This window comes from Carassius auratus, chromosome 32, assembly GCF_003368295.1.
Source record: "Carassius auratus strain Wakin chromosome 32, ASM336829v1, whole genome shotgun sequence".
In the NCBI taxonomy this organism is placed as follows: domain Eukaryota; kingdom Metazoa; phylum Chordata; class Actinopteri; order Cypriniformes; family Cyprinidae; genus Carassius; species Carassius auratus.
Window position 1 is genome coordinate 16,587,091 of NC_039274.1, and position 26,606 is coordinate 16,613,696.

Sequence of the window (26,606 nt, forward strand, 5' to 3'; positions counted from 1 at the left end):
CAGATGAAATGTAAGTCTGAATGTTTATTTGACACCGGTCAAATAAAGAATAAATAATAAATAAATAAATAAATTAGAAAAAACTCTTGCTCTTCGAGAAAAGGCAAGATTATGAATTTAGTATGCAAATTTAATTTTCATCAGTGTTGTTGTTAATTAAAACTAAAAGTAACAGCAAAAAGCTTGTGAAATTGTATATGAGGTTTTAAAAATTAAGTTTTTAAATATATATATAATTTTTTATACTGAAATAACACTGGCATTCAAACTGATGCTCTGGCAGGATGCAAATACTGTTACTGGACAACCTACATTTTTCTTTCCTTTTAGAACAATACATGGCTTTTTTTAAGTTCTGGTGTTTTCCAGCACAATGTTGGTAGATCAAGTGTGAGTTTATGTTTCAGATTTATATATCATCATGCTCCAAGGCAAACACTGCTCACAGTGTGATCATCTAGTGTGCAGAAACGTCATGTCGGTATTTAGTTTGGTATCTCCTTCACGGCTGGCTTCTGTTACCTGGCTATTAAAGAGCAGTTCTGCACCATGCTTTTCTCGATGTAGATGCCCTGAGTGGCATCAGGCTCCACCATCTTCCCGTCCTGATACCACAGGACCTGCATGTCCTCGTCCACGAACGAGGCCATGCACTGAAACGGCAGGCTGTCTCCCTGGAAGACGATCTGCTGCTGGGACGGAGTCATCTGGAACGAGGGAAGCTCTAGAGGAGCGTCTAAAATAGAGAAGAAACCGTGTGGTGAGCCACAGATGACTGCTATGTGCAGAAGCTGACATTAACGAGTGATCGGAGAGCAGTTTCAGTGTAGTTCTTGCACAAGCTATGGTTACAAAAGTCTAAATCAACATAAATGGGAGGCCTGAACCCAGGCTGAAGGTCTTTTACAGCAGGATTACTTTGCTTTTGGTGAATGAGACTCTATTAGTAAAAAAAAAAAAAAAAAAATCATAATATGAATGGTTTTCAACAACTAAACGTGCATTTCTTTTCCAATATTAATTTTACTATAAAAGTTAACAAGCAATATGTCAGAGGTCATGGACAGCTAAGGTCTGGTTACTCTTATCTGGATTGCGCAATGTCATTAAAATATAACAAAATAAGGCACATACTCATTTATTCTAGTTCCTGTTTGCGAACAATGTAGGCAATACCTGACCTGTTTGCTCCCGTTTTGCTACTGTTAACCAAAACTAAAACTATTAAAAACCATTTTCATGATGTGTGAAATAAAGTTGAAATAAAGTTAGAAATATAAATGTTACCTTAGCAACTTAATGAAATAAAAAGTAAAAAAAGCAACTTTTAGAAAATAAAAATATAATAAACTTAATAGATTAAAAAAAAAAAACACACACAAATAAGAATGACAAAAGCACACAACAAAATTACTAAAACCTAAATTAACCTTAAAAGGAAAACTGAAAATATATTAGTAAATAAAATACTATAATAGTGTGTAAATAATACTAAAATAACACTTACTGTCAGAACCTAATAAATGTATTTAATAATTGATGAGAACTATAATATATATACACTATAATATATATATATATATATATATATATATATATATATATATATATATATATGTGTATATATATATATATATATATATATATATATATATATATATATACACACACACATAAAAATGTATTATATTAAAATTTTAAAATATATATACAACTAAATTATCATACAGCTTATCCTAAAATAATGCTTAAAAATAATCCTAAAAACTAATACAATATAAAAAGCTAATTCAAAATAAATACTATAAACACAATTTTAAAAAATATATCACTGCTTATTCGAACCAAATCTTAGTAAGTATAATTAGTGATTATAATGAAATAAATAAATATTTAAATAAATAAAATAAAAAATAAAAATATTTTAATACATTTACATTTAAATATATATTTTTTTTTTACAAGAAAATAGAATAGAATAGAATATATATACATATACATATCACATCATTAGTTCAGTATTAAAACAAGAGGTGTTAGTGGAAAAGAGAGTGTGCATTCTTACCACAGGTGAGTGTTTGGGGTCTGAGCGAGGTTATCAGCTGACCCTGCAGGGAGCGAGGGAACGAGCAGCGAGTCTCCTTCACCCCGATCGCCTTCTCTTTGATCCAGACCACCAGCCATTGCAGGTTACAGTCGCACAGAAGATAAGGGCTATCAAACTCCCTAAAAATGTATGTTCCAAAATCATAAAAACCACAACGGTGCCAATAATAAGATCACAAGAACACTCCTTTGGACAGAGTGTGTGTCAATGGATGCACTAAAGTTAGGTCTGAGGGTAAACTCAAACTCTGCATGGCTCCTATCCAAGCTTAAACATGTTTGAAGACACGCCAAGTGTGATGAAACCTTATCTCCAGTGTCTGAAAGTTTGTGAACAACACAAGCACTAATTATCTAATCTGTTTTAGCTGTTGCGGGTGACATTTGTGCTTGCATTGCAGTTTTATGTGCAAATGATACATAGTAAAACAAAATACTTACAGTATTTTCAGAGAGCCGAGGCTGTCGAAAATCCCTTGAGACAGTGAAGAAAACTTGTTCTCTGAAAGGTTACTATGATAAAAAGGGGGAATTAATGAGCAAAATGTATTATGCTAAATGACAACTGATGTTAACTTCATGACTCATTTTTGCATTGAAAAACAGAAATCAGAAGTGAATTTCACAAACAGCTACGAAGGAAAAGCAAGCGACACATTGAATTAAATGTGAATTTTTGAAGAAAAAGTGAAATAGTATTTGTGTAAAATGTACTCCAAATAGTCATAGTTTAAGGGTTATTCAAGTTAAGTAAAACTAAGGCCATAAAACTTGAAATAAATTAAATATCACTGAAATAAGATCAAATTATATATAAAATGTATATTCTATTTTTTTATTTTTTATTTTAATATATACAGTTTTTTACTGAAATAAATATTAATGAAAACTATACAGAAATATAAAAAATAGCAACTAAATTACTAAAACCTTAAAATAAAAGAAACTAATTAAAGACATTAATACAATGTACACAATAATCACAAAGAGAACTGATAATAAAAATAAAAAAATAACTGCTTTGTTTTATTTACAACTTCAAAGAAATTGGAATTGATTATTCACAATACTATTACAAAATAGCTCGCATTGCTCTGGACATCTGTGAAATGTGTGCTAAATTATTTTACTAATTTGGTGACAACTCTCTCTACCACCAATGGCAAAAAAAAAAAAAAAAAAAAAAATTATATATATATATATATATATATATATATATATATATATATATATATATATATATATATATATATATATATATATATATGTGTATGTATGTATGTATGTATGTATATATATAAAATTCTGGTCCCATTTATTCAAGTGGGATTCTTTAAAATATTAAATGAAAAAGCATCAAACAGTTTGTTTTCAGTTTTTCCTGTGTACACTTGACATCACATATATTGATCTGTTGAAATCTGTTGAGTTTCAGCTGCTGTCTTTATTGAAATAACTGGACCAGTTCTAATCTTCACCTTCAGCAGGTGAAGACGACGCTCACAGTTACTCCAGCAGCTGTCGCTGCACTCACAAGACATCAACGTTAACATGCTCATCATCTAACAACACCTGTTATGAGCTTTAGCATTCTGTGAAGGGTGATCACGCTAATGAGTCTCAACCAAACACCACCAATGACATTTGTGTTCTCATCATCGCAGTCTAATATGAATATCAGCAGATAAACACACAGACAGATGGTAGGATTGATAAGTGGATGTGTATTGCTGTGAAAGTCTGTGAAATGTGTATTGCTGGATTCATTTTACACTAAAATAATGTGACATTTTGTTGTTATGAATGTGTCTCACATTACTTAGAAATAGAGTTGGGTGTAATACATTAAAAGTAACGTGAGTTATGTAATCAGATTACTTTTTCAAGTAACTAGGAAAGTAACATTACTTTTAAAATTACAAGAAAATAGTTACTTTTTCAAGTAAATAACACCAGTTACTTTGTTTTCCCATTTACTGACTGACAGCTCTTCTGTTCTTACTCTAGATTAAATGTGAACAGGCTTTTACTTATCTCACTTGCACAAAAACAGATTCAGTATTCCTCAAAATGAATAAAAACAGTCAAATGCAAACTCAGAATATCACAAACGCAAACCAACAAATAAATGTTAAATATACACAAATATAATTTATGTTTTTAATCCCAATTCTGTATTTGCTGCTGACCTTCGATGATTCAATTCAACCACACTAATAAGCAAAACTTGTTTGTTGGAAAAAAAAATTATATTAAAAACAAACAAGTAAGCCCAGATAAGAAAAAGTAATGCAAAAGTCACGCAATGCATTACTTTCCATAAAAAGTAACTAAGTAACGCCATAATTTACTTTTTTTAGGGATTAACACAATATTGCAGTGTATTGTTTTCCAAAAGTAACCTTCCCCAGCACTGCTTATAAATAACCTACATTAATGGTATTTTGTTAATAATAGAACAATTGTCATTGTCAAGTTCATATAGTAGAAAAAATTGATAATAACTTACAGTTTAACGAGGTTTGTGAGGCCCTTGAAGACGTCCACATGGAGGCAGCCGATCAGGTTTTTGGACAAGTCTCTGCAAGAAAAAATAAAATAAAAAAGATAATAGAAAGTGTTGTGTAAATGCATACAGGAACCGTTACTCAAGTTTTAAGAGTTCGTGTTTGGGGTACGGTTCATAAACAGTGTTTCCCCTGAGTGTAAACAACATTTATTACGCAGATTACTTTTGTGCGTGCACTCTCCCGCCGAACGTAACCAACTCTGATTACATCCAATACGTTCTTGGGTACTCTCCAAAATGGCGGAAGATGTAACTCGGGGGAGAAGAATGGTTAGGTAAATTAAGTTATTTTTGTTTTCTTTGCGCAAAAAAAAGAAGTATTCCTGAATTGGGATGTAACGAATACCACTTAAATCATGATAAAATTCCCCATGGTTAGCTTTACCATTTCATCTTTTAATTATTATTAAAACCGTATCAAATTACTGCGATAAATAATTACAGTCCAGAATAAAACAGTTTTAAGTAACAGTCTCACGTGCACACAGCACACAGAGTAGTTTCGTTTTGAGTAAAAATAGGGCTTAATGGCTGGAAGGTTTTTAAAGAGTGCTAAATGAATTATACAAATTAATATATGAATTAATTAATTATATGAAGGTACCTCTGAAGGTTCTGACTGTCTTCAGAAACAATTCGATGGCATTTTGTTTTCATCTTTGCTCCATGTAATACCTAAAGAAGTGTTCTTAATCACTTTGTTTCATGGAGGTAATGGGAAACGGCTCTAATTAAGCTTTTCCATAAGCGCCACCTGCTGTCAGGGAGTGGATTTATAAAGACTTCTAAATTTATTCAGTGTGCGGTTTTTGTCTGGCCAAAAACAGACCGAATTTCCATGCCCTGCTGTCAATTTTTACCAGTTGATGAAAAACAAGCTTATGTGGATTCTAAACATGTTAACAATTCATATTATGTTATCTATAATTATTTATGGAGCAGAAATAAAATATATATAAATCACTTATCAATCTTTTCTTTATTTGAAGGTTGAAATGTGAGGTTTACCTTTTTATTAAACATTCAAAACATTTACATGAGATATTTGAACATGCTATTAAACTGTTGTCAGTCACGCTGTCATTTAAAATCCGAACATCATTGGTAATGTTATTGTTTTAGTGATTATACAAAAAAAAAAACGTCATTTTATTTGTTCTTTGTTGATTTTTAAATATAAAACTTGGTGAAGTGATTTGTGTGTCTGTATTTTTTTTTACATTTCCAGCACATTTTAACAATACCGTAATAATGCTGATAACCGTGATCATTTTGTTCACTATAACCGTGATAAGTATTTTTCATACCGTTACATCTCATAGCATCGCAAAACTGAAGTGGAGCCACTGATGTCACATGGACTGTTTTACAGATGTATTTACTATGTTTCTGGGCCTGGGAACATTTCAGTCGTGTTGCTGTATAAGGAGGGTCAGATAGCTCTCTGATTTCATCAAAAATATCTGTGTTTTTTGTGTTCTGAAGATGAACAAAGGTCTTACGGATTTGGAACGACGAGTGTGAGCAATTAATGACAGTAATAAGTATTTTCATCTATTAGTTATATTTTATTTCAGATTTATTTCAATTAATCAACAATACAGAGCATCCATACAGCCATGTATAACTGCCTTTCTTGAGCAAAACATCCCTTATAAAAACACGAGACACTTCACCAAACACCAGTTAGGAAATGATCTCATCGCTGCCTGTATATACAGCCAAACTACCATTGCATCCTCGACAAAACATAATTATTCCTGTCAATCTAGCAGATGTTCCAGTCTTTATACAGGACAAGACATGCTTTTGGCAATGGTCTCTAAACCCCATCTAATCACCCGCTTTCATGTCAAGCCACATGTTTCAGACATACAAGCAAGAGACATAAAAAAACACAGCACTGTGGTTTACAAAAAGCTTCATTCCAACATTCAAAAGCACATAAATGTGTGGTTGAGAAGTGCACAGATATGATTACAGAATGACAATAAATAAGCATTTATCCTAGTCACACCTTTATGAAACAAAAAAGCATAAATAGTTTGAAATTTGAATTTAATGGCGAGTCCCATGATACAAACCCTTTGTACGATCATATATTTGACTCACAATGGAAATGGAAGTGACTACCATAACAGAGAGCTTAACAATGAGGAATGTGTGGCTTGTGTTTTGCATAAAAAAGCCCTTGCACGAATAGTTATTATTCATCGTCTAAATCATTATTTGTTGTATAAGAGGTGAATGGTGGTCCTTTTTCCTTCTGCTCCCTTATTGCTTACTTCAGTCTCTTACTGATGCAATTTCTGTGGGAGATGCTCCATATAAATTAGCAATTTGACATGTGCATGCTGTTTATCAAGCACATACAGTACTTATCAAAACATGTTTTTTTTTTTATATATCTCTCAAAGCTCACAAAGGTTGCATTTACTTGACCAAAAACACAGTAAAAATAAATAAATAAATATATTGTGAAAAATTTGTATAATTTGAAATAACAATTTTCTATTTTAATATGATCTAAAAAAAATTATTTATTGCCGTGATCAAAGCTGAATTTTCAGCATCATTACTCCAGTCTTCAGTGTCACATGATCTTCAGAAATCATTCTGATATGATGATTTGCTGCTCAATTATTATTGGTGCTCAGTTATTATTAATAGGTCCTTATTTTTATCAATGTAAAAACAGTTCTTATTGCTTTATATTTTTTTGGGGGGAAAAATAATTCTCAGGATTCTTTGTTTCATAAAAAGCTCAAAAGAACAGAATTTATTTTGTCATCACAATTAGTTTTACTGATCCATTTAATGCATCAAGAAACATTAAGAAACATTTTCTGGTTTCTGCATAAATACTAAGTAGATGTCTGAAGGATCATGTGACACTGAAGACTGGAGCAATGATGCTGAACTTTGCTTAGTTATAATACAGGAATAAGTTACATTTTTAAAATAATGCAATAATTTTACACAATATTAGCGTTTTACTCTATCTTTAAGCACATAAATCCAGCCTCAGTGAGCATAAGAGACTTCATTAAAAACACTTAAAAATAATTCCTAAGTTTTGAGAAATACTGTAAGTTGATACAGCTGTTGTTAAATATTGAGATGTAAACAACTAATCAACAACACTGATTATTTATATTTAAAGTAATAAAGTTTAAGTTTTTAGAAATAAAGTATGTGACCTTGTATGAAAAATATTTTAAATTATATATATTTTTTTTTAAATATTTTTTGTATTTTATAAATACAAATTATTTCTCTTTTTAAAGAATTGCCCCTGACATTTAATTGTGTTCCAGTTAACTTATAAAAATAATTATTTTACAGTTTAATAAAATATGAATAATGCTCAATCATGATTTTATAATACTGTCTTTTAGATAACACATTAAGGTATTATCATCTCTCACGCATTCATCTTCTTAAGCTAATAACTAATTGAATGCAGTTTGGTAATTAGCATCAGCAATTTCTTTTAAAGTTCAGGACACTTTGACATTATCTGCTCTAGATTTGGCAAAGTAACTTGGGCTCTAAAACTGTGTAAATTCATCTTGTGCACCCTCTCTCAAAAGTTTGGACGGCAACGATTCTTTTTCAGGGGAGCCGCATACCTCTCCATTTAGCCAGCCAAAGAGAAGTTTATATTGGCAAGGACTGAGTCCTATTACACGGCTGCGCCATACACGCGAACCTCACAAGAGAACGTATATAACCGACCGCTCGCCATATATGCATGCTGCTTACTTCACTACACACCAAACACAGAACAAACTATCCTTTCTTTCTCCAAGTCTCAACAGTTCTCACACACACACACAACTAATGGGATGTTAAAGTCAATAGCATCAGTCAAGCTGTGCAGAGTGCTGTCTGGACATCGTCCATCTGGAGTGAAGAACTGCAGAGAGATGAAGTCTTATTTTTGTGGTTGCACACACCCAACAGTGAAGCTGTTTTCACTTGAATCAGAGCATTTCCGCAACAGAGGTGTCAAGCAGAACTACTTTTTATACTGTCACTGTCATTTTAGTTCAAGTTTTAGTAACCGCAACAAGATGATCAATGTCAGGATTTAATCTTTACACATAATAAGATTAAAGGGGGGGAGGGGTGCATGAAGAAATCAATTTATGACCAAAAAATCTGATAGTAAAACAGGAGCATAAAGGTTGAGAAATTATTTTCATTGTTTTATGTATGTATGTATGTGTATATATGTGTGTGTGTGTGTATAAAACAATTTAAAATTCAGTCCTGACCTTTATGTTCCTTTAAATTAATAATTAATCTTGACCTTTATGTTCCTTTATATACACATACATACAAAATTAAATTACATGTTTTTGTCTTTTTAACATTGGTAATTTCCTTTTAGTTTGAGAAATTTTAAAAAATGAAAAAATTACTAATGTCAGAATTTAAGCATTTAAAATAAAAATATTTATATTTTATTATAACAAAATAAATATTTATTGCTTAACTTTTTCCCCCGCCAGCACTTTTGAAAAATAATAATATATATATAAAAAAAACTTTCAGATAAATAAATCTGCTTACAGCATTCTTTTTTTTTTTAGCAACACTTGAATATAGGTAGGCTACATAAAAATGTATAATTTTGAGCAAAAGGTTGAGAAAATCTCATTTTTTATCTAAAACTACATCTGGATAATGTTCAATACAATTATCAAAGCATAAATCCATTAAATCGCTTCCATCAACACCTCCAAAGCTTGCACAGACAAATACCACTCCCTGGATTATCATTTTACTCCATAACATTATGCAGTTTTCATTTATATGCCATTTATTACTGATGATCGGATTATTTATCATATGCATCTGTTTACATAAGAGATCACTCGTTTCTCCGTCCTGTTCATGTGTGTTTTTGTTCGGGAGGTTTTGTATTAATTCAGAAGATGTGTAATTACGTCCCAGAGTGTACATCAGTGAAAACAAGAAAAGCCGTGAAAACTCATCAATGGCGGGGAAGCGTTTGTCTTCTAAATGAGGAGATAACTCGTCAAAGGTGTGGAAAGAGTTAACTACTCCTTTATACATTCATATTTATTAGCTCATTTTATTACTTTGTCTTTAAATCTTTTTTAGGGATGAACGATATATATCGCCCGATAATTAATTTGCATCTTGTCAGTAAAGCCGATTCGGTAATCAGTGGTAAATCTGTACACGTGCATGATTTTACATTGAGCAGCATTTACTTATTAAACGTGGAGCAGCATTTACTACATAGAGCCGTTGTTCACTGATCATATTTTGCACAACCTGTCAGTAAATAGCGGCTCTGTGTAGTAAACGCTGCTCCCCGTTTAATTTTATTACTTTAGATTTCAGTTTTTGTGTTAGTTATCTTAATACATGAAGTTCAACTAAAGTATAAAGTGCAGACGCTTCGTGACATCGCCAACTACAGGCCTGGCATGCATAATACAGCACTTTTAGTCATTTCCACTGATCTGTGTCAACGTGGATCATTTTGAGGATTGTTAGAAATGTTTCAGATTATACTTACAGTCTTTTGAGGGCGGAAAGTCCATAAAAAGCTCCCGGTTCAATATGTGTGATTATGTTGTTCTTTATGTCACTGTGAAGAAAAAGAAACAAACAATAAAACAATTTTAGATGGTGAACATTATCAAACACTAAAAAAAAAAAAAAGGCCTTTGGTTAATTTCAAACATGAGCCAAACTGAGCCAACCCAGCCCTATAATAACAGGTTATTAAAAACTCAGAAAACATGCCAGTGGGTATAACACTCAAACCTTTTGATGCTGTGACGTGCTGTTGCTAACAGCCATAAGCGAACGCAGAGCCCATAATAAATCACTCTCGTTTAGCAGTGTAACATAGCTCGTGGATTGGAAGCTCTTCAAACGCAGTAACTCAATCGGCAAAATGAATCATTTTAGGTGATTCAATAATATCCTGATGTCCTGCCTTTTAACTATGAATTAAATATAGGAAATGACATGCTGTAATTTAAGAATGACCACAGTAATGTGATCAGTGGTATAAGAAGGCAGTTTAGTATAGCAGAAGCTGACTGAACACCACTGACAGAACGTAAAATGAGCGCTCAACAATCCCAGAATCCAGTGTAAGAAAAGGGGCAGAAAAGTTCAAAGGCTACCGTCACTGATACCCAAAGCCCACACCTGTGCTAGTCAGCTAGCTCTGTTGAAAACATCATCACATCACAAAGTTCCTGCGTCAAAGGCCGACTAAACACGTGAGCCACTTTGATGTCGTGCTATTTGTGGTTTGAGGGTGGAGTGGGCACGCAATACGATGAGAGACAGAAGGTAGACTAAGGTGAAATCAATGATTATAGGCTTTCTTTAAGAACAGCAACATTTGAAAACGTACCAAGCAGCACGACTGTTTTCAACATTGATTATAACCAGAAAAATGTCCTGAGCAGCAAATCAGCATACTACATGGGGTGTAAATTATCAGGAAATTTTAATTCTGGAAGTGAACTAGTCTTTTAAAAATGTGCATGTAATATAAACTGAGACGATGTGCATCAAAGTTTTAGAGGGGAAAGAAAAACATTCAAACAGTCCTCATCTCTCAAACATCTGCACTATATTGCATATTCATATTTGTTCTTAACTTGTTGCCTACATGACAAGAAAGAGTGCAAAGAGCTAAAGATAAAAGCCAACACCTCCTATATAACTGCAGGTTACTAATGAAGAAAGACAGACTGGATGTGTGCAAGACATATGACAACATCTATGGGATGCACTGAGGAGGAGCCCAAACTACACTCAAGGGCCATTGGAAACACACATAATGAGAGTATTAGCTACTGTAAAATAACGTAACAGAATCTTTGTTCGCCAGTGTTTTAGCGCGTTGTTAAGGGAAGAGCGCATCCACAATGGATCCACACGACTTGCACAGTTAAGTTCACTTGTACATTTATAGTCTTTTGTGCAACTGTATGTTATAATATTGTGTTTATTTTATGCATATAAATAAATTAAGTTACTTTTATTAACCCCCCCCCCACCCCCACTCCCAACAGAATTTTACCCATGAGTCAGGTATGACACGCCACTCTTCATTAAGAAATATTTCTAAACTCATACGGAATAGGTTTTTATGTAAAGAAAATGTGGAATAGCACATGGAAAAGCCTTTTCTCTCTGTGAGAAAACACATTCCCACAGAGAAGAGCTGCTGGAGCTTTAGGTCACAGTGGGCAGTTCTCTGGAGTGGAAAGGCAAACACACGGCCCGGAAGCACTGCTCATAAAGGGTCGGAAGAGCGAGGGGAGAAAAGGGGGAATACAGTACACCCAATGCTTTTCCCAGAATACATTAAGACATGATGCAAATGTATGTGTAGTCAAATTTCAACACGAATACGCTGTCTCACTGCCATTTAATCCAAGTTGTGAAGAGATGTGATTGCTTTGTATGATTAACAGATTTAATTTAGGCTTTTAAACTCAATTTAATTTTAGTCAATAGTTCACTGCTACACCAAGAAGACCTACTCTATAATGCTTTTGGTTTGTGGTTTCAGGCCTTCCTTAAAAATATTTTGGTTTGCATTAACAGTACTTTTTTTTTTTTTTTTTTAAAGGGTCGGTAGGTAGGTCTATTTGTTTTTTCAAGTTTCAATGTAAAATAAAAAAAAATAAAAAATAACATTTTGGTGACTGTGATTACGTAGGTATGGATTTAAACAAATTATCATATCGTGACGTCACTGACTGGGTCTTCAACCCGTGGCCTCATTTTGATGCAGGCTATATAGACCACAAACAAATTGAAATCTTTGTCAAAAACATGTTTATTGCATGAATTTCAGGTGAGAAGAAAATTAAATGTTTTTGAGAGACAAGTGTTCATTGAATCAATTGTAAAATCGATTTTACATGTCTAAATACATTTTATACGGCAAATAACACCAAATATAGGTAAATCCATGGACAACAGGAAGGATGAATGTAAAAATTCAATACATTGGTAAAGACCAATATTTCTGATGATTTATGGCGTTAAGTTACGTGCACAATGACAAACAGAAGTGCAACATTCTCGAAAAACAATAAGCAGAGTGGACTGCCATAACAATGCGAAACGTTTACTGCAGGCTTCAACATGGCTGTGTTTACGATTAGAAATATCAACAAAAACAAATCGCATACGGCGATTCTTACCTGAATCTGTATGTGTATGCATGAGACTGTCTGAATACCTGAATAGAGAAACATTGTGCAGAAGTATTATTTGCTGTTATGCGTGTGTGTCCGAAGCTACAGTTGCTGTGTGACACGTGTTCAAAAAAAAAAAAAGAAAAAAGACCTGGATGTGCTCCGAGAGAAGGCCTTTAAAATCAATTTCCTATTTTAGTTTTCGAAACTTGTGTTGGTTGGTCCAATCGATTTGAGCAATAGTTTTTCGAAGTTTTAGACTAGACGGGAGAAGGGATGGGAAAAGATCTTTGTGCCAAGTTAAAGCAGTGTCGAGCTGTTTTAATGAAATTTTTAGATGTCTTTGAAGAGTAAAAAAATAATAATAATTGGTCAGTCTTGACGCAAATGTACAACCGGCAAGTCAGTCAGACTAAAAGCATAAAAAATTATAATAATTGAGTCGGACCTAAATTGACAGGGTTGGTCGGGTTACGGCAAACAAGAATATTTTTAAGGATGGCCTCAGTTATTATTCTTTTTTTTTTTAAAGTTGACACAATTTGCAGTTTCTGAATTGGTTTATTCAACTTACATTTTAAGTTTTCACTCTATCAACCCATCAGACATTCGTCAGCTATCTTGATGAACTTCTCCATAAAGTTTGGAAATATTTCCATAAAGTAAATATTTGTATTTATTGGTTTAATGTGTGTAAACATCTGTGGAAGCTGTTCATATACACTTACAGTATATGGACAACTTACACAGAAGTTATTTATTCAAGTTTAAAACAAAATGAAGGGATTTTAATTTTTAGGTGAACTATGTCTTTAACTGCAATAAGGCAGGCCTTCATAGGGTGTGAGGTGAAAAAAAAATGAATCACCAATTCTTTATGAGTACATACACAAAAGCCAACACACCAGCACAAAGACAAAGAGCAAGAGAATAATGTGTGAATCAGACTGCTGACATCTCTGGCTTCAGCGCCTTTCATTCGAATGACAAAAGCAGCGCTGTGCTCTGGGCAGAAGGGATCGGAGTGAGAGAGAAGTGTTAAAACAGAAAGCCAGAGAGGGCACAGAGGGAGCAGCACTGGAAGGTAACTGTGCCGTGAAAGCCCAGACGCAGAAACCCGCCGAGCCGTCAAGAGAGCGGAAGATGAATTCCTCAGGCTTTCAAAGCGTGTGAAGATCAAAGATGTTTACACTTCCAACGTGTTCTAAAGACAAGGCTTCAGCTCTTTATTCCCTGAACTGTATCATTCTCCCAACATAAGAAGAGGGAAGAATTCCCTCACATTATAAACAGAACGATGCTCAGATTGAGTCTTGAATCAAAATGACGCTTTGCAAAAGGCTAAAATGGTCCAGTTGGAAGCTCTCAATTCCTCACGCATCTCTCAAGACGACAAGGTTTACTGCGCGCTGGAACACAGGGTTCCAGAACAATCACAACCGTAATGAACATCAATATCTTTTGCATTCAAGCAGAACACAAGTCAAAAGTCCATCTGTTTCTTTGTTGTCTGAGAAGATTCCCAGATCTCTCTCAGCCCAGAAAACTGAGAAGAGAGCCAAGCTTGAAGAATTCTTCATTTGGAGGTACCATGACATGTGTATGGCACTTGTTTTAGTGGTAAGACCTGTGATGCTTGTTAAATTGTCCAGTGGCATTAGGAGAAAAAAAAAGATGAGGCATAATTTATGAATGAATGTGAAATGACAAAAAAAAAAAAAAAAATTATATGAGTAGTAGTACACACACACACACACACACGCACACACACACTCACTCACTCATATACACACACAACTCTTTTTTATACTAAATGCTTTTAGTTTAAATTCAAACTATACTAAATTTTTATTCAACTGTAACTAACATTCAATTAAGGGTGTACGTTTGACCCCCAAAGCCCAGTTTGCTTGACTAGTGTGAACACTCTGTGCCACGCTTAGGACAGCGGGGGAGGGGGATAATCATGCTCGGGTACATATATATATATATATATATATATATATATATATATATATATATATATATATATATATATATATATATATATCAATGCAGCCTTGGTGAATGTAAGAGACGTGTTTCAAAATCAATAAAAAAAAAAATCCATGTTTTTTAACACTTTTTTTGGCTATTGAAAATTCAGAATCAGAATCAATCATCAAAAGAATCAGTTCGGTTCAGACGCACTGTGTGTGATTCTGCTTCACACTGAATCACGCATGCACAGTATCATCAGCTCCTCGATCATCTAATCGAATGCATCCGACAGAAAAGGTTCTCGGTTCAGTGTACTGGTGATCCGAAAACCGATGCAACCGGTTCTTGACTCGAGAACGAGTCAATCTTTTGTTTGGTATCTGGCTCTGCTCGGTGTTCATCTTCAGTTCTCTCTTCACAACAGTTCAGTCAGTTTACTGTTTGAGTAAGTGAATTACTCCGGGATATTGGTTTGTTTTAACTCAGAGGGAGTGTCAGCCACTTTAAAAAAGTTTAAGTCAAAAAACTTAAAAAACAGCTTAAGTCATCTGTGGATTAATGTGTATTGGAGACGCAAACCATTTAAAACGATTCAGTTCGATTTGGTGAACTCGTTCAACCGGTTCACTAAGAAGAACTGGTTAAATCAAATGATTCATTTGCAAACCAGACATCTCTACACTGCAGTGGCTCACAACAGACCCGGAAGAGAAGACAATGCTGAATAAAGTCATATTTTTTGTTATTTTTGGACCAAAATGTATTTTCGATGCTTTAACAAATTCTAACTGACCCTCTGAAGTCACATGGACTACTTTGATGATGTTTGTCTTACCTTTCTGGACATGGATAGTATACCGTACACACAGCTTCAATGGAGGGACTGAGAGCTCTCAGACTAAATCTAAAATATCTTACACTGGTTTCAGAAGCTGAACGGAGGTCTTATGGGTTTGGAACGACATGAGGGTGAGTTATTAATGACATAATTTAAATTTTGGGGTTAACTAACCCTTTAACAAGACCTGCACTAAGGACAAGGAAAATACATCCTTAGAAGCATTCCTCAAGGATGACATCATATGTCATTCCAGCCTAAGTGAAGCACAGAACTAATGGACCTCTTCCATGTTTCCATATTCCAATGTATAGTCTTATATGAGAGCAAGCACAAATAAATCAATGCTTTCTTTAAATAAAGAAACTTCCAGAATGTCAGTGCCTTTATTCAACTACTCTTTGAAAGAAACCGGTTCTATGAAAACATCCATTGGTCAGCGGCTGCTTTTCATTGAAAATCTGGGAACATGATGCACCTTAACAGCAAACACTAAATATGGCATTTCAATGTACAGGCTCTAAATTTAGCTCCAGCATTTGACCAGCGCTGCTACAGTGAGTGACTCTGAATTCCTAACGGAAGTACAGAGCAGAGAGGCAAACCGATGCCAAGACCAGACAATTGTGCTCCCTGAAGGCAACAGCTATAATTAACTTTCACTTGACGAGCCCCCTCAGTATGACCTCCTCGAGGTCTCCAACAGCCTTAGCTCACTTTCTGCTTGACAACATTAACACCTTGTCCATTTCAGAATAAGAAGCTTTGCACCATCCCCAAAAACCTGCTGGTCTTGGCGCAGGAACGGCTAACATCAGAGACCGGATCATGTCTGCCCCAAATAAACTTTTCAGAACAACTCAGAATGCCAAAAACATATTAAACAAAACTACTGTTCCCATTATAATCAACAGAGACATCACTACTGCGAAGAATTCCTTGCTTTGAATTGTAATCATCACATATTTAAATAATTCATCATAAATTCAAAAGTGGCTAGCAATGGCATAAAGACAACAAAGAAGAAAACTACTTTGGGTGCCACTTTTGTTGTAGTGCAGTCAGTAACATCATCATTTGATTCTCAACCCTTGTGAAAAAGCAATGCACTTCATTTTATTAAGTTCTACTTTAAAGCACAATCTTGAAATACAACACTTATTTTGATGTGCCGTTCGAACATAACTAAGCACATGTAAAGTACTTGATTGTGGTTTCAATAAGGTTAATATATTTTAAATGCAGTAAATTGCAACTCCATTATAAAGGTGTAATTGCAATTAAGTATCAATCGAAATGACATTCAAGTGTATTTAAGTTAAAAAAAATTATGCTAAAAATATAATTATAAAATGACATTATCAAAATCCACTCAAGTCCTACTCAAGAGTAAAAAAAACAACAAAACTAATTACTTTTAATATATAATTTCAAACTACAAAACATTTTCATTTAATTGCAATTAAGTGTTTGAAATCGTAACTCAACTTTAGAGTGCACTTACAGCTTTATAACCTCAAACAGCAACATTACACACTATCTTAAGCTGATAAAGATAAAAAAGCATGATAAAAAATATATATATTAATAAGTCGTCTTTTTTGAAAGAATGATAGTATACTTTTTTTCACAAGGGAAGGATGGTTCTGGATTAAGTTCTTAGACGAAATTTAGGTTACCACTCAGAAATGGTCATAATCACAATATATTGATGGTGCATAAGATAATTAAACGTTCTAAAAAAAATAGAGAATAAAAGTAGCACAAATTAAACTTACAGTCGTTCCAGTGATGATAAACCAACGAAAGAGCCATTCAGAAGTTCCTGGATTTTATTGTTACTCAAAATCCTGTGGAGAAAACACAAGAGATTGATATGAAAAACCATGTGACCACAGACAAACAAAAACTTACTTGAACTCAAAAGTGTAAACCGATGTAAAACAGTTTTCTTGTTTCTTGAAAGTTCTTGCTCAAATTCATATTGTTAATCCGCTGAAAAATATTTTAATCATTGCATAATATTACACTAATTCTACATGATTGTTTGTGGGAAATACTTTATTGCCAAAGTGAACTGGGAAACCGAAGACCAGGCAGCTGAAAATACAAGAAACTAGCTGAGCTCTAAATCGTCAGAAAAAAGCGTCGAACAGATGAAAATACAATGAGACATGGAAAATTACCATAGCGACCAACTAGGGTGGTTTCAGGTCTGTTCTGGTAGCCAAAAGGGTTTTACAGACTATATCACCATTGCGTCCTACTGGAAACTTGACTGTACTTGTAGTAAGTGTTGTTTAAATTAGGTTTGGGTGAAAATTCTTCTAGTCTAACAGAACATGTCTGAAACAAATCGGATGTCGCCTTTCATTTTTCCACATAGATGACGGCCAACTGGCTGACATGACTATCAGTGGAGCGGCGCTTTAGTGGCTGCGCCGGCAAACAGCAGAACATTTGTTTTGCTGTTAAAACTGTTGAAGCTAAACACAGTCATTGCCAGCTTACAAGTGGTATACAATAAAGAAAACACTTGCAATGGATAAATAATGGACTGCATTTAACTTGGTTTTATTTTGAAAGATGAAATAAATAAAGTCTCTATGATGGCACACCATTTCAGATAAACTTTAGTTCGGGGTCCAGATTTACTATTACCTATTAACAGTGTTTCTGTGGATCAGTGGTAGAGCATTATGTTAGCAGCGCAAAAGGTTGTGGGTTTGTTTCCCAAGGAACACACATGCTGGTAAAATAATGTGTAGCCTGAATGCGCTGAAAGTCACTTTGGATAAAAGTGTCTGCTAAATGCATAAATGTAATGTAACTATGACTTTTGCTTCAATAAACTCCTAATCTGCTGCTTAAAAACAGTTAGTATGCTAGTTGCTAAGTATATGTATGGGGTGGATTAAGGGATCTAAAATATGTTTATGCAGAATAAGCATTAATATGTGTTTTATAAGTATAAATGTGCTAGTAATATACATGCTAGTGAGCAACGAGTTAATAGTGAGAATTGGTTTCTAAACTAAAGTTATTTATTGTATCGTATCGAATCATATGATTTCCGACTCGCACTGTACGCAGTAGACCAAATCACAACAGACTGGGCAATCTGACCAATCAGAGCAGAGAAGGCTCACGGAAAGGAGGGGTTTAGAGAGATTAGATTAGAAAGCATGTTTGAACTGCTTTGAACAAATTGTTTAAGAAACGTTAGAAAATGTGGTGATATTAAATGCATATATTGAGAAAACAAAAGCATTTTTTGAACTTGCATGCATGTAAACCTATTGCAGGAGACCCCCAAAACCATATCAGGAATCTTAAAAATGGCAAAATAGGGTTGTTTTTAATTTAGTACAAGTTAAACTACATTTTTGCTTTAGCAACTATATTTTATTTTATTCCAATTGTGTTTATTTTACTTTTAATAAAAAAAAAAATACTTTTACAAATTTTTTTTCAATAACTTATTGTGTGGTGTTACCAACTTAAGAAGTGTTACAAAGTTACATAGCGTACACTGCAGAATCATGTTTGGTTTTGCTTTCCGAGAACAAAACATAGGAGACACATCTTCAGCATGTCTCCTCCATTTTGTGTAATTCAGCAGTAAACAGTGATGTTCATTCCAGAGGAAACACCACAACTGTTTGTGGCTGGCTGTTTTTGGGACAGTCGTACCGGATGCGGTCTCTCACGCTCACAATCCCTTATCCACAGGTCCTGGCCAGACTGTTATTATTACGGGGTGCTGAGGGGTGACTTTATTACATGCTTGGTCTACAGAGAAACAGCCAACATATTTTTCTGGCTTTAAGAACACAAACAGTTCCTATCCTCTCTTCACTTTAAAAGATTGTGGATTTTTAAGCTCCAGATGCGCACGCAGTGCATTAAGGAAGTAGTATACCAAGTGTCTAAAGCACTGAGAGGATGTATAAAAGATGTAAACATCAACAAGAAATCAAAATAGATACTGTTTACTCTCGTAAAACACATTCTTGGACTTATTGTGCAAGATTCAGTGTGTTATTCAAGAACTAAAACATAAAAAAAGGAATCGAATCGCAAACACTTGGTCCTCCTCTGAAGCGATTTTCCTTTTTAGGTTTTTCCGCTTAGGTTTCAGCCAATAGGAGCCAGCCGTATCCTCCACTATAGTCTCTGGTATCGAACATCCATTTTAAGCTCTCAGTGAAAGAAATCAAGTTTTAAAACTATTTTTGTCCTGTTTCATTCAAATTAATTTTGAATGTAGTTTTGTATATTACATGATATCTAATGTTTCTCTCAGCTTATCTTTTCATCTGTCTGCAGTTACAGTTGTGGGGTTTTTTTCATCGTGTTTTTCAATCTGGGTGATTTTCAAAGCCTATTCCCTGTCAAAAGGAGGAGGAAAAACATGTCTGATAATATTCTGAAGTCTGTATGTATAAACATGCAGACACTGCCTTGTGACTCTGATCTGTCAAGATAAATTTGAGCATGATACTGATATTCATGAGCGCAGCGATCTCCCAGCTGGGAGCCATTCCCCTCCTTCATACAGCGGGATAAATACTGACACACAGCTCCTAATGTGGGCCTGAGTACAAGTTTAACAGCTTCTGCAAGGTTTTATGGAGAAGTGATATAATTCAACTTAATGGAGCCAACAGAATACGTTCACAAACAAATAGAAAATAGTTCAACACTGTTTAAAAAAAAATCTATTTGCTGTTCTTTTGAACTTTATATAAGAATCCTGAACGAAAAAAAGTTTCAGAAAACGCATTAAGCAGCTTTTAATAAGAAGAAATCACCAATGTGGCACTTAAGACTTAGGTAATGGATTCTAAAACTTCAGCTTTTCATCACAGGGATAAATGTAATTTTAAAATATCTTAAAATTAAAAACTTTTAAATAGTAATAATAATAAAAAAAAACAACAACAAAAAAAGATATAATATATAATTGTATATATTTAATAATTGGGATATAATTGTTGCAATAACCAAAAATACATGTATGGGTCAAAATGATGGATTTTTTTCTTTCATGCCAAAAATCACCAGGATATTACGTATCCTGATTATGTTCCATGAAGATATTTTGTTAATTTCCTACCGTAAATATATAAAAACCAAAGGTGATTTTCTCAATTTTTTTTTTTTTTTGCACCTTCAGATACCAGATATTCAAATAATTGCATCTTGGCCAAATATTGTCTTATCCTAACAAACCATAAATCAATTGAAAGCTAATTATTCAGCTTTCAGATGAAGCATAAATCTCAGTTTTGAAAAATTGACACTGTAAGATTGGTTGTGTGGTCAATGTTACCATGTTAATATTTATGTATTTGCCGTTAAGAAAAAAACGTCATCATTTTCACTTCTTTGCACCAACTCAGTAATAAACAGCAATATTCAACAGCATACATTTTATCATATGAAAAATTGCAAACTTCTATAGACATCTTCCTTAATGCCCAAATAAAAACACATCAAAATAATTACAATATCCACGATGTAGCTGAACTTTAAATAGCCAGTAAAAATCAATGTGAATAATACATCACAAATTAAGATCCTCCAAAGATCTGGCATGTCTGGTGGGCAAGAAGTAGGTGTAGACCCGTTGTACAGGCTAATATCAAGTGATAGGGGAGATGCATCCACTCGTCTGAGACAGGACATTTAAACTATTAGCATTCAAATGAGCGTCTGGCTCGGCACCAACAGGTCTCTGATTCTGGAGACAGATGGTGAAGATACAGCCTTACAGCCAGATACATCTGGATTTTCTGCAAATATGCATTGACCAAACAAATAACAGCAAAGAGAGCACAAAAGTCTTTACAGAAATTCTAAATTGGTCCAAATACTTTTTTTTCTGCAAGATCAAATCTTCCTAAACAAATCAAAACTTGGACTACACTAAAATAATATTTAGAAATATGCTCTAAAACAGGCCAAAAACGGATGAAGAGCCAAAACAAACTGCAGACAGTATTTCTCAGTCTCATGAAACTCAAATAATCACATTAAATGTGAAGTGCTCAATCTATGGAATGTTTATTTTTGTTTTTTTTTTGCTCTCTGCATATTATGCGATAGAGAAAAATATTTTTTTTTCTTTGTGACTTGACCTATAGATGTTGTATTCCATATTGCTGCCAACTTGCAAAAAACTAAGGAATATATTTCAACGCTTTTTTGAAACCGCATGCTGCCAGTCACCAGGTGTGCTTTAGGGAGGAAAGATCACTTCAGGAGCAGCTTTCAACACTTGCCTAAGAGAAACAAGCTCTACGGCTGGCTCACATAAAAAGACAGCTGCACACACATTACACAAGATCATATTGCTAAAACCAATCCCAAGTAGTAGGAGACAATGTAACTATTGGGTGGGTATTTATTGACTTTTCTAAATCCATTTACAGTATATATTTAGGAAGCATTACTGCACTTACAAGTACTGGCTGACCGATAAATCGCCATGGCCGATATATCGGACGATATTTGGCATTTTTTCAAATATTGGCATTGGCCGATAAGTTTTAAACAAATCTTTGAATGATAAATGAACATTTAATTTTACAATCCTTGCTGACTTGGTAAAATCCAGCTGTGAAGTGTGCATTTTTATTCAGCATGATCGCGTGTTCTGTGTGTTAAAATTTAAACTCGTGATTTCAAATTATGCTGTGCTTTACGCATTTGCCCAATGTCATATTCATGTAATTTTCTCGGTGTGCTGTATGTAAAATGAGTGTTACCCTGGCTTTATTTAAAAACATGAATCCTAATGCACACAAACTTGCCAGGAAACGGAGTGAACTGTTGGTTACAGTGTTTCCTTCCTTTTCCTTATATTTATATTAAAATATTTATTTGTGAAAGATACTTTGTCATCTAAAGTTTTATCCATTATCAAATTATTTCAAATTTCTTAAACATTAATATAATTTTTTATTATATCGGCTATCGGCCACCCTGCTTACCAAGATATCGTCATCGGCTGTCAAATAAACAATATCGGGCGACCACCTTCTTACAAACAAACTCTCAAACTCCATATGCAAGCATAAGTCAGAATAAACAGAAGTAGTGACAGAGATTTTCTTTCATATTGTGAAGTACGATCAGTTTAGCAGATTACGGAACAAGAAAAAATTAAGGAAAGATGCTTGGTTCTATTCATCAGGTCATGACTGGGTCTTGAGATGTGAACATTGCATTCAAGAACAGAGGCAGATGAGCATGAGCTTGTAAATGACTGGAGAAATCCTGCATACATCTACAGTTGAGCTGCTTAATGCTGAATTGAACTTGTTTTTTAACTGAAGAACGTTACACAGAACTGAATCCACACTGAACTGACTGGAGCAATTACACTATTGTGTTTCTAAAGCTACTTTACAGCAGAATTTGTAATTTTCTTATATTTTATGAAGTTAACATCACTGATTATGTTACTTTGCTGTAAAGATGCTTTGAAACAATCCCTATTGTAGGGGTGGGAATCTATGGCTATCTTGCGATTCGATTATGATGCAGAGGCCCACGATTCGATTCGATTACGATTAGAATTAACGATGCATTGATTCATCACAATGTTGTCATACAACCTGAAAATCTATTAGGGGTGGGAATTTTCAGGCACTTCATGAGCCGATCGATTATGGGAGTCATGATCCAATTTCAAAGTGATTCTTGATCTACATTTTTTCCCCAATTAATTCTTCTGCCAAGCAAATAAATATTTACAACTTTACATCTTAAACAATATTGCAGTTATGTGCTTTTTATTTATAGTTGGAATCTCTGTATGTCAGTACTGCCATATTAAAAAAAGGGGTGTGAATCTTCACTGGTTTCACAATTAAATTAAATTAGGATTATCATTATCAACTCATTATTACTGCACAAGGCTACATTTTCATATAAATTTTATATAAAATGTATTTGGTTCAAAATTAACCTTATTTATACATATCTATATATATTTGCATTACTATTTTAAATAAGTGTTCAAGTGTCCGGAAGTGTACAGACAATACTTCCTCAGCAAAAAGTGGCCGCTTTAACAGGCTGCATTCACACACAGATCTATTTCGATATCAGATGTTTTTTTAAAAACCTATCTGTTCAAAACCTATGCATGGATGAATCATACACAAGATCTATAACATGAATTTAGAAAAGAATTTCCATTTCATGGCAACTTCAACAGGATTGATCCATTTTTAAGTAACGACTACCAAATTGAGTTGCCAAAAATACTCAAATCAAAATACTTAAAGTGTTACAATGCTGTAAACCCGGGAGACTTTTCTAAACCTTTTTATAAGAGGGGCACAGTAAACTGACCCCACATATGCATGCGAAGTAAAGGATTTCCCACACCAGGTTGAAGAAAGTAATTGATTTTCAGGGTCAGAGAAGGTCAAAAGAAGTTGCACGACTCCAACTATTGCCTTGAAATGCCAGATTTATTCATGACCTGCCTACTTTCTACAGGAAAAAAACAATTTAGATGAAGCAATTGAACTGCTGGGTTTGCAACCCAAACAATCTGTAAATAGTTCAAGTCTGATATTCATGTGCCAAACCAAGTAACTGAGACACCATGAATGAAGTTTAAGTTTGGCTGTTGTAATGCTGAGACTTCCTGTACAGAGCCTGAGAACTCGACACTGCTGAATTTTAATTACCATTCTCATTCAATGGGACCAGCTCACAAAGCTTCACCATAGTGTAATGCTGGGAATCAGTTATAATATCAACCTAGGCTTCCTGAACAAATATCAGTTCCAGCCAAAATAGTTTTGGAGGGCTTAAACCACTGACCGAAACATTTAATTTGTGCTTCTCCAATGGTGCATGTGGTGAGTTGCAGCACCCATTTCAACAGACAAACACGTTAGCAGTGTGGACTGTGCACCCTTCACTGTGACCAAAAATGATGCTCGAGTAGTAAAAGTGTACAAATTCTAAACTTTTTGAGAACCAGCTCATTGCTAAGAACTTCACTGCAACTTTTATTCATCAACAGAGATGTTTTTTTTTTTTTTTTGGCTGAATGAAAACTTTAATTCAGTTCTGCCTTTTTAAAACTGAAATGATTTCATCCACGCCTAAATCAAGGTGTGCTAGACATACTAGAGTATCTTTATTTCCCCTCAGGTCAAAGTCTTTGCTTTTACATGTGTTCTTCCTCGCTCTGCAAACTCAGCAAAGCCGCATGAAGACAGACGAAAACACCATTCAGGCTGTCAGACATGCTTGATATCCATCTCTGAAAGACACCGTCATGTGGGCCGCTTTTCATTTAAACCCTAATAAGGCTGCACCGCCAGCCACTGATAGAGCACAGGGGAAAGCTAAACCACACTGTGTAATATGTGCGATTAGTCATTTAGATTAAAGTTATGTATTACCTAAAAACTCACTCAAAACTAGCTTTTGCCCTTCAAACATTATTCCAGAAGGACCTGAAGGCAACAGATTGCAGGAGAGGCCCCTGTGATGACTGAGATACAGGACAATGTTAGAATGGTTAATGCACTCTAAAGTAGTGTTGACTTACAGTGAGACTGTTCTGTTGGGGAATGATTCGGGGGAAGGCACCTGATGGAGCTCCATGTTGCTGCAGACCACTTTTCTGTCCAGCGTGGCCCCAGACGGAGAGCTTTTCCCCGCACTTCTGGAGCGTTCATCATATGATTTACATTCCGTGGATCCTGCAGAGCTCGCGCTCCTGAGCGGCACGAAGGCCAGTAACAGGACGCAAGCAGCGCCCAGCGACATGACTCCTGCCTCCGCTGAGATTCACACAGGAAGAGGGGGTTATATTAGCATATAAATAGCCCGGAAAGCCTTTTGTGGTGGTTGTTGTTGTTTATATCTAAACACGACGCAAATTCGTCAAAAGCCATCAAGCAGAGACGCAGGTCAGCACTTCTTTTAAGTCATGGTCAAAATATTGACTCGACGCAATATTAGATGGGTCGATTTATAATGGGTTTAAGCAGCGGTCGAATATCCTCCTTTGTTTAACATAAGATTCATTTTATAACTCCACAAGCCCTCTCCAGTTGATCTGTAGCAAGTTTCCACTGTTTCACGCGAAGGTGCTCCACTTTAAGTCGCTACATTTGCTTTGTTTCCATTCGAAGCGGAGAGACCTCGCTCCCTCACCGAGAGAGAGACAGCTGCAACCATCCCGAGATAACAGTCTCACAAACTCCCAAAAACAATCTGATCACAAAAAAACTTTCCGCTGCGCTTCTCTCATTGCACATTTGGCCTCCAAGGAAAAGCGTTTTTCTATACGGTTGCTCTTCTAGGATTCCATAAAAACACGAAATATCCTCGTGCCAAACAATAAAGCCATTCTTGAGAAACCGAACGCGTAAAGTTGGATTTCACTTTGCGACTGTTCCACATAGGTTTAACTGCTGCTGTCGATCGCGACGGTAACGACGCTTTTCAAAGGATCCAAGCGGAACTTGTAACGCAGAGCCCCAAAGTAAGTAGGATCCGTGCAGACGGTCAGAACGCGTCCAGCGAGGAGTCAGTGTGCTGCTCTTCTCCGGACCCCGGGATCCATGTTCCATTTCCTCCCCTGACGTCATCATAGGTTTGGCCTGAACTCAAGTCAACACCGCTCCCTTCAGTCAAACCCACTGCTGTTACTCGATCCTTCCGTTTAAAAGATATTCTATGCTAGTGGGGTATTTGTTTATTTAAATGTAGCTAAAATAAATTGATTGCAACCACTTACCATAAAAAAATTAGTAAATTCAATGAATCACCTTTCTCTCTCTCTCTCTGTGTGTGTGTGTGTGTGTGTGTGTGTGTGTGTATATATATATATATATATATATATATATATATA

General features: G+C 34.8%; 1 protein-coding gene across 2 annotated transcripts in view; it reads right to left on the reverse strand.

The window, feature by feature from the left end:
• Positions 1-26,358, reverse strand: part of LOC113051704 (adhesion G protein-coupled receptor A3-like) — a 43,886-nt gene extending 17,528 nt beyond the window's left edge. For both annotated transcript variants that reach the window (XM_026215668.1, XM_026215669.1), the window contains exons 1-7: positions 25,296-26,358; positions 17,488-17,559; positions 10,233-10,304; positions 4,616-4,687; positions 2,548-2,619; positions 2,066-2,226; positions 523-736 (exon numbers count right to left, since the gene is read on the reverse strand). In XM_026215668.1, coding sequence (XP_026071453.1) covers positions 523-736; positions 2,066-2,226; positions 2,548-2,619; positions 4,616-4,687; positions 10,233-10,304; positions 17,488-17,559; positions 25,296-25,516 — 884 coding nt within the window. In that variant the 5' untranslated portion in view covers positions 25,517-26,358. The remainder of the gene's footprint in view (positions 1-522; positions 737-2,065; positions 2,227-2,547; positions 2,620-4,615; positions 4,688-10,232; positions 10,305-17,487; positions 17,560-25,295) is intronic.
• Between the last annotated feature and the right edge of the window lie 248 nt (positions 26,359-26,606).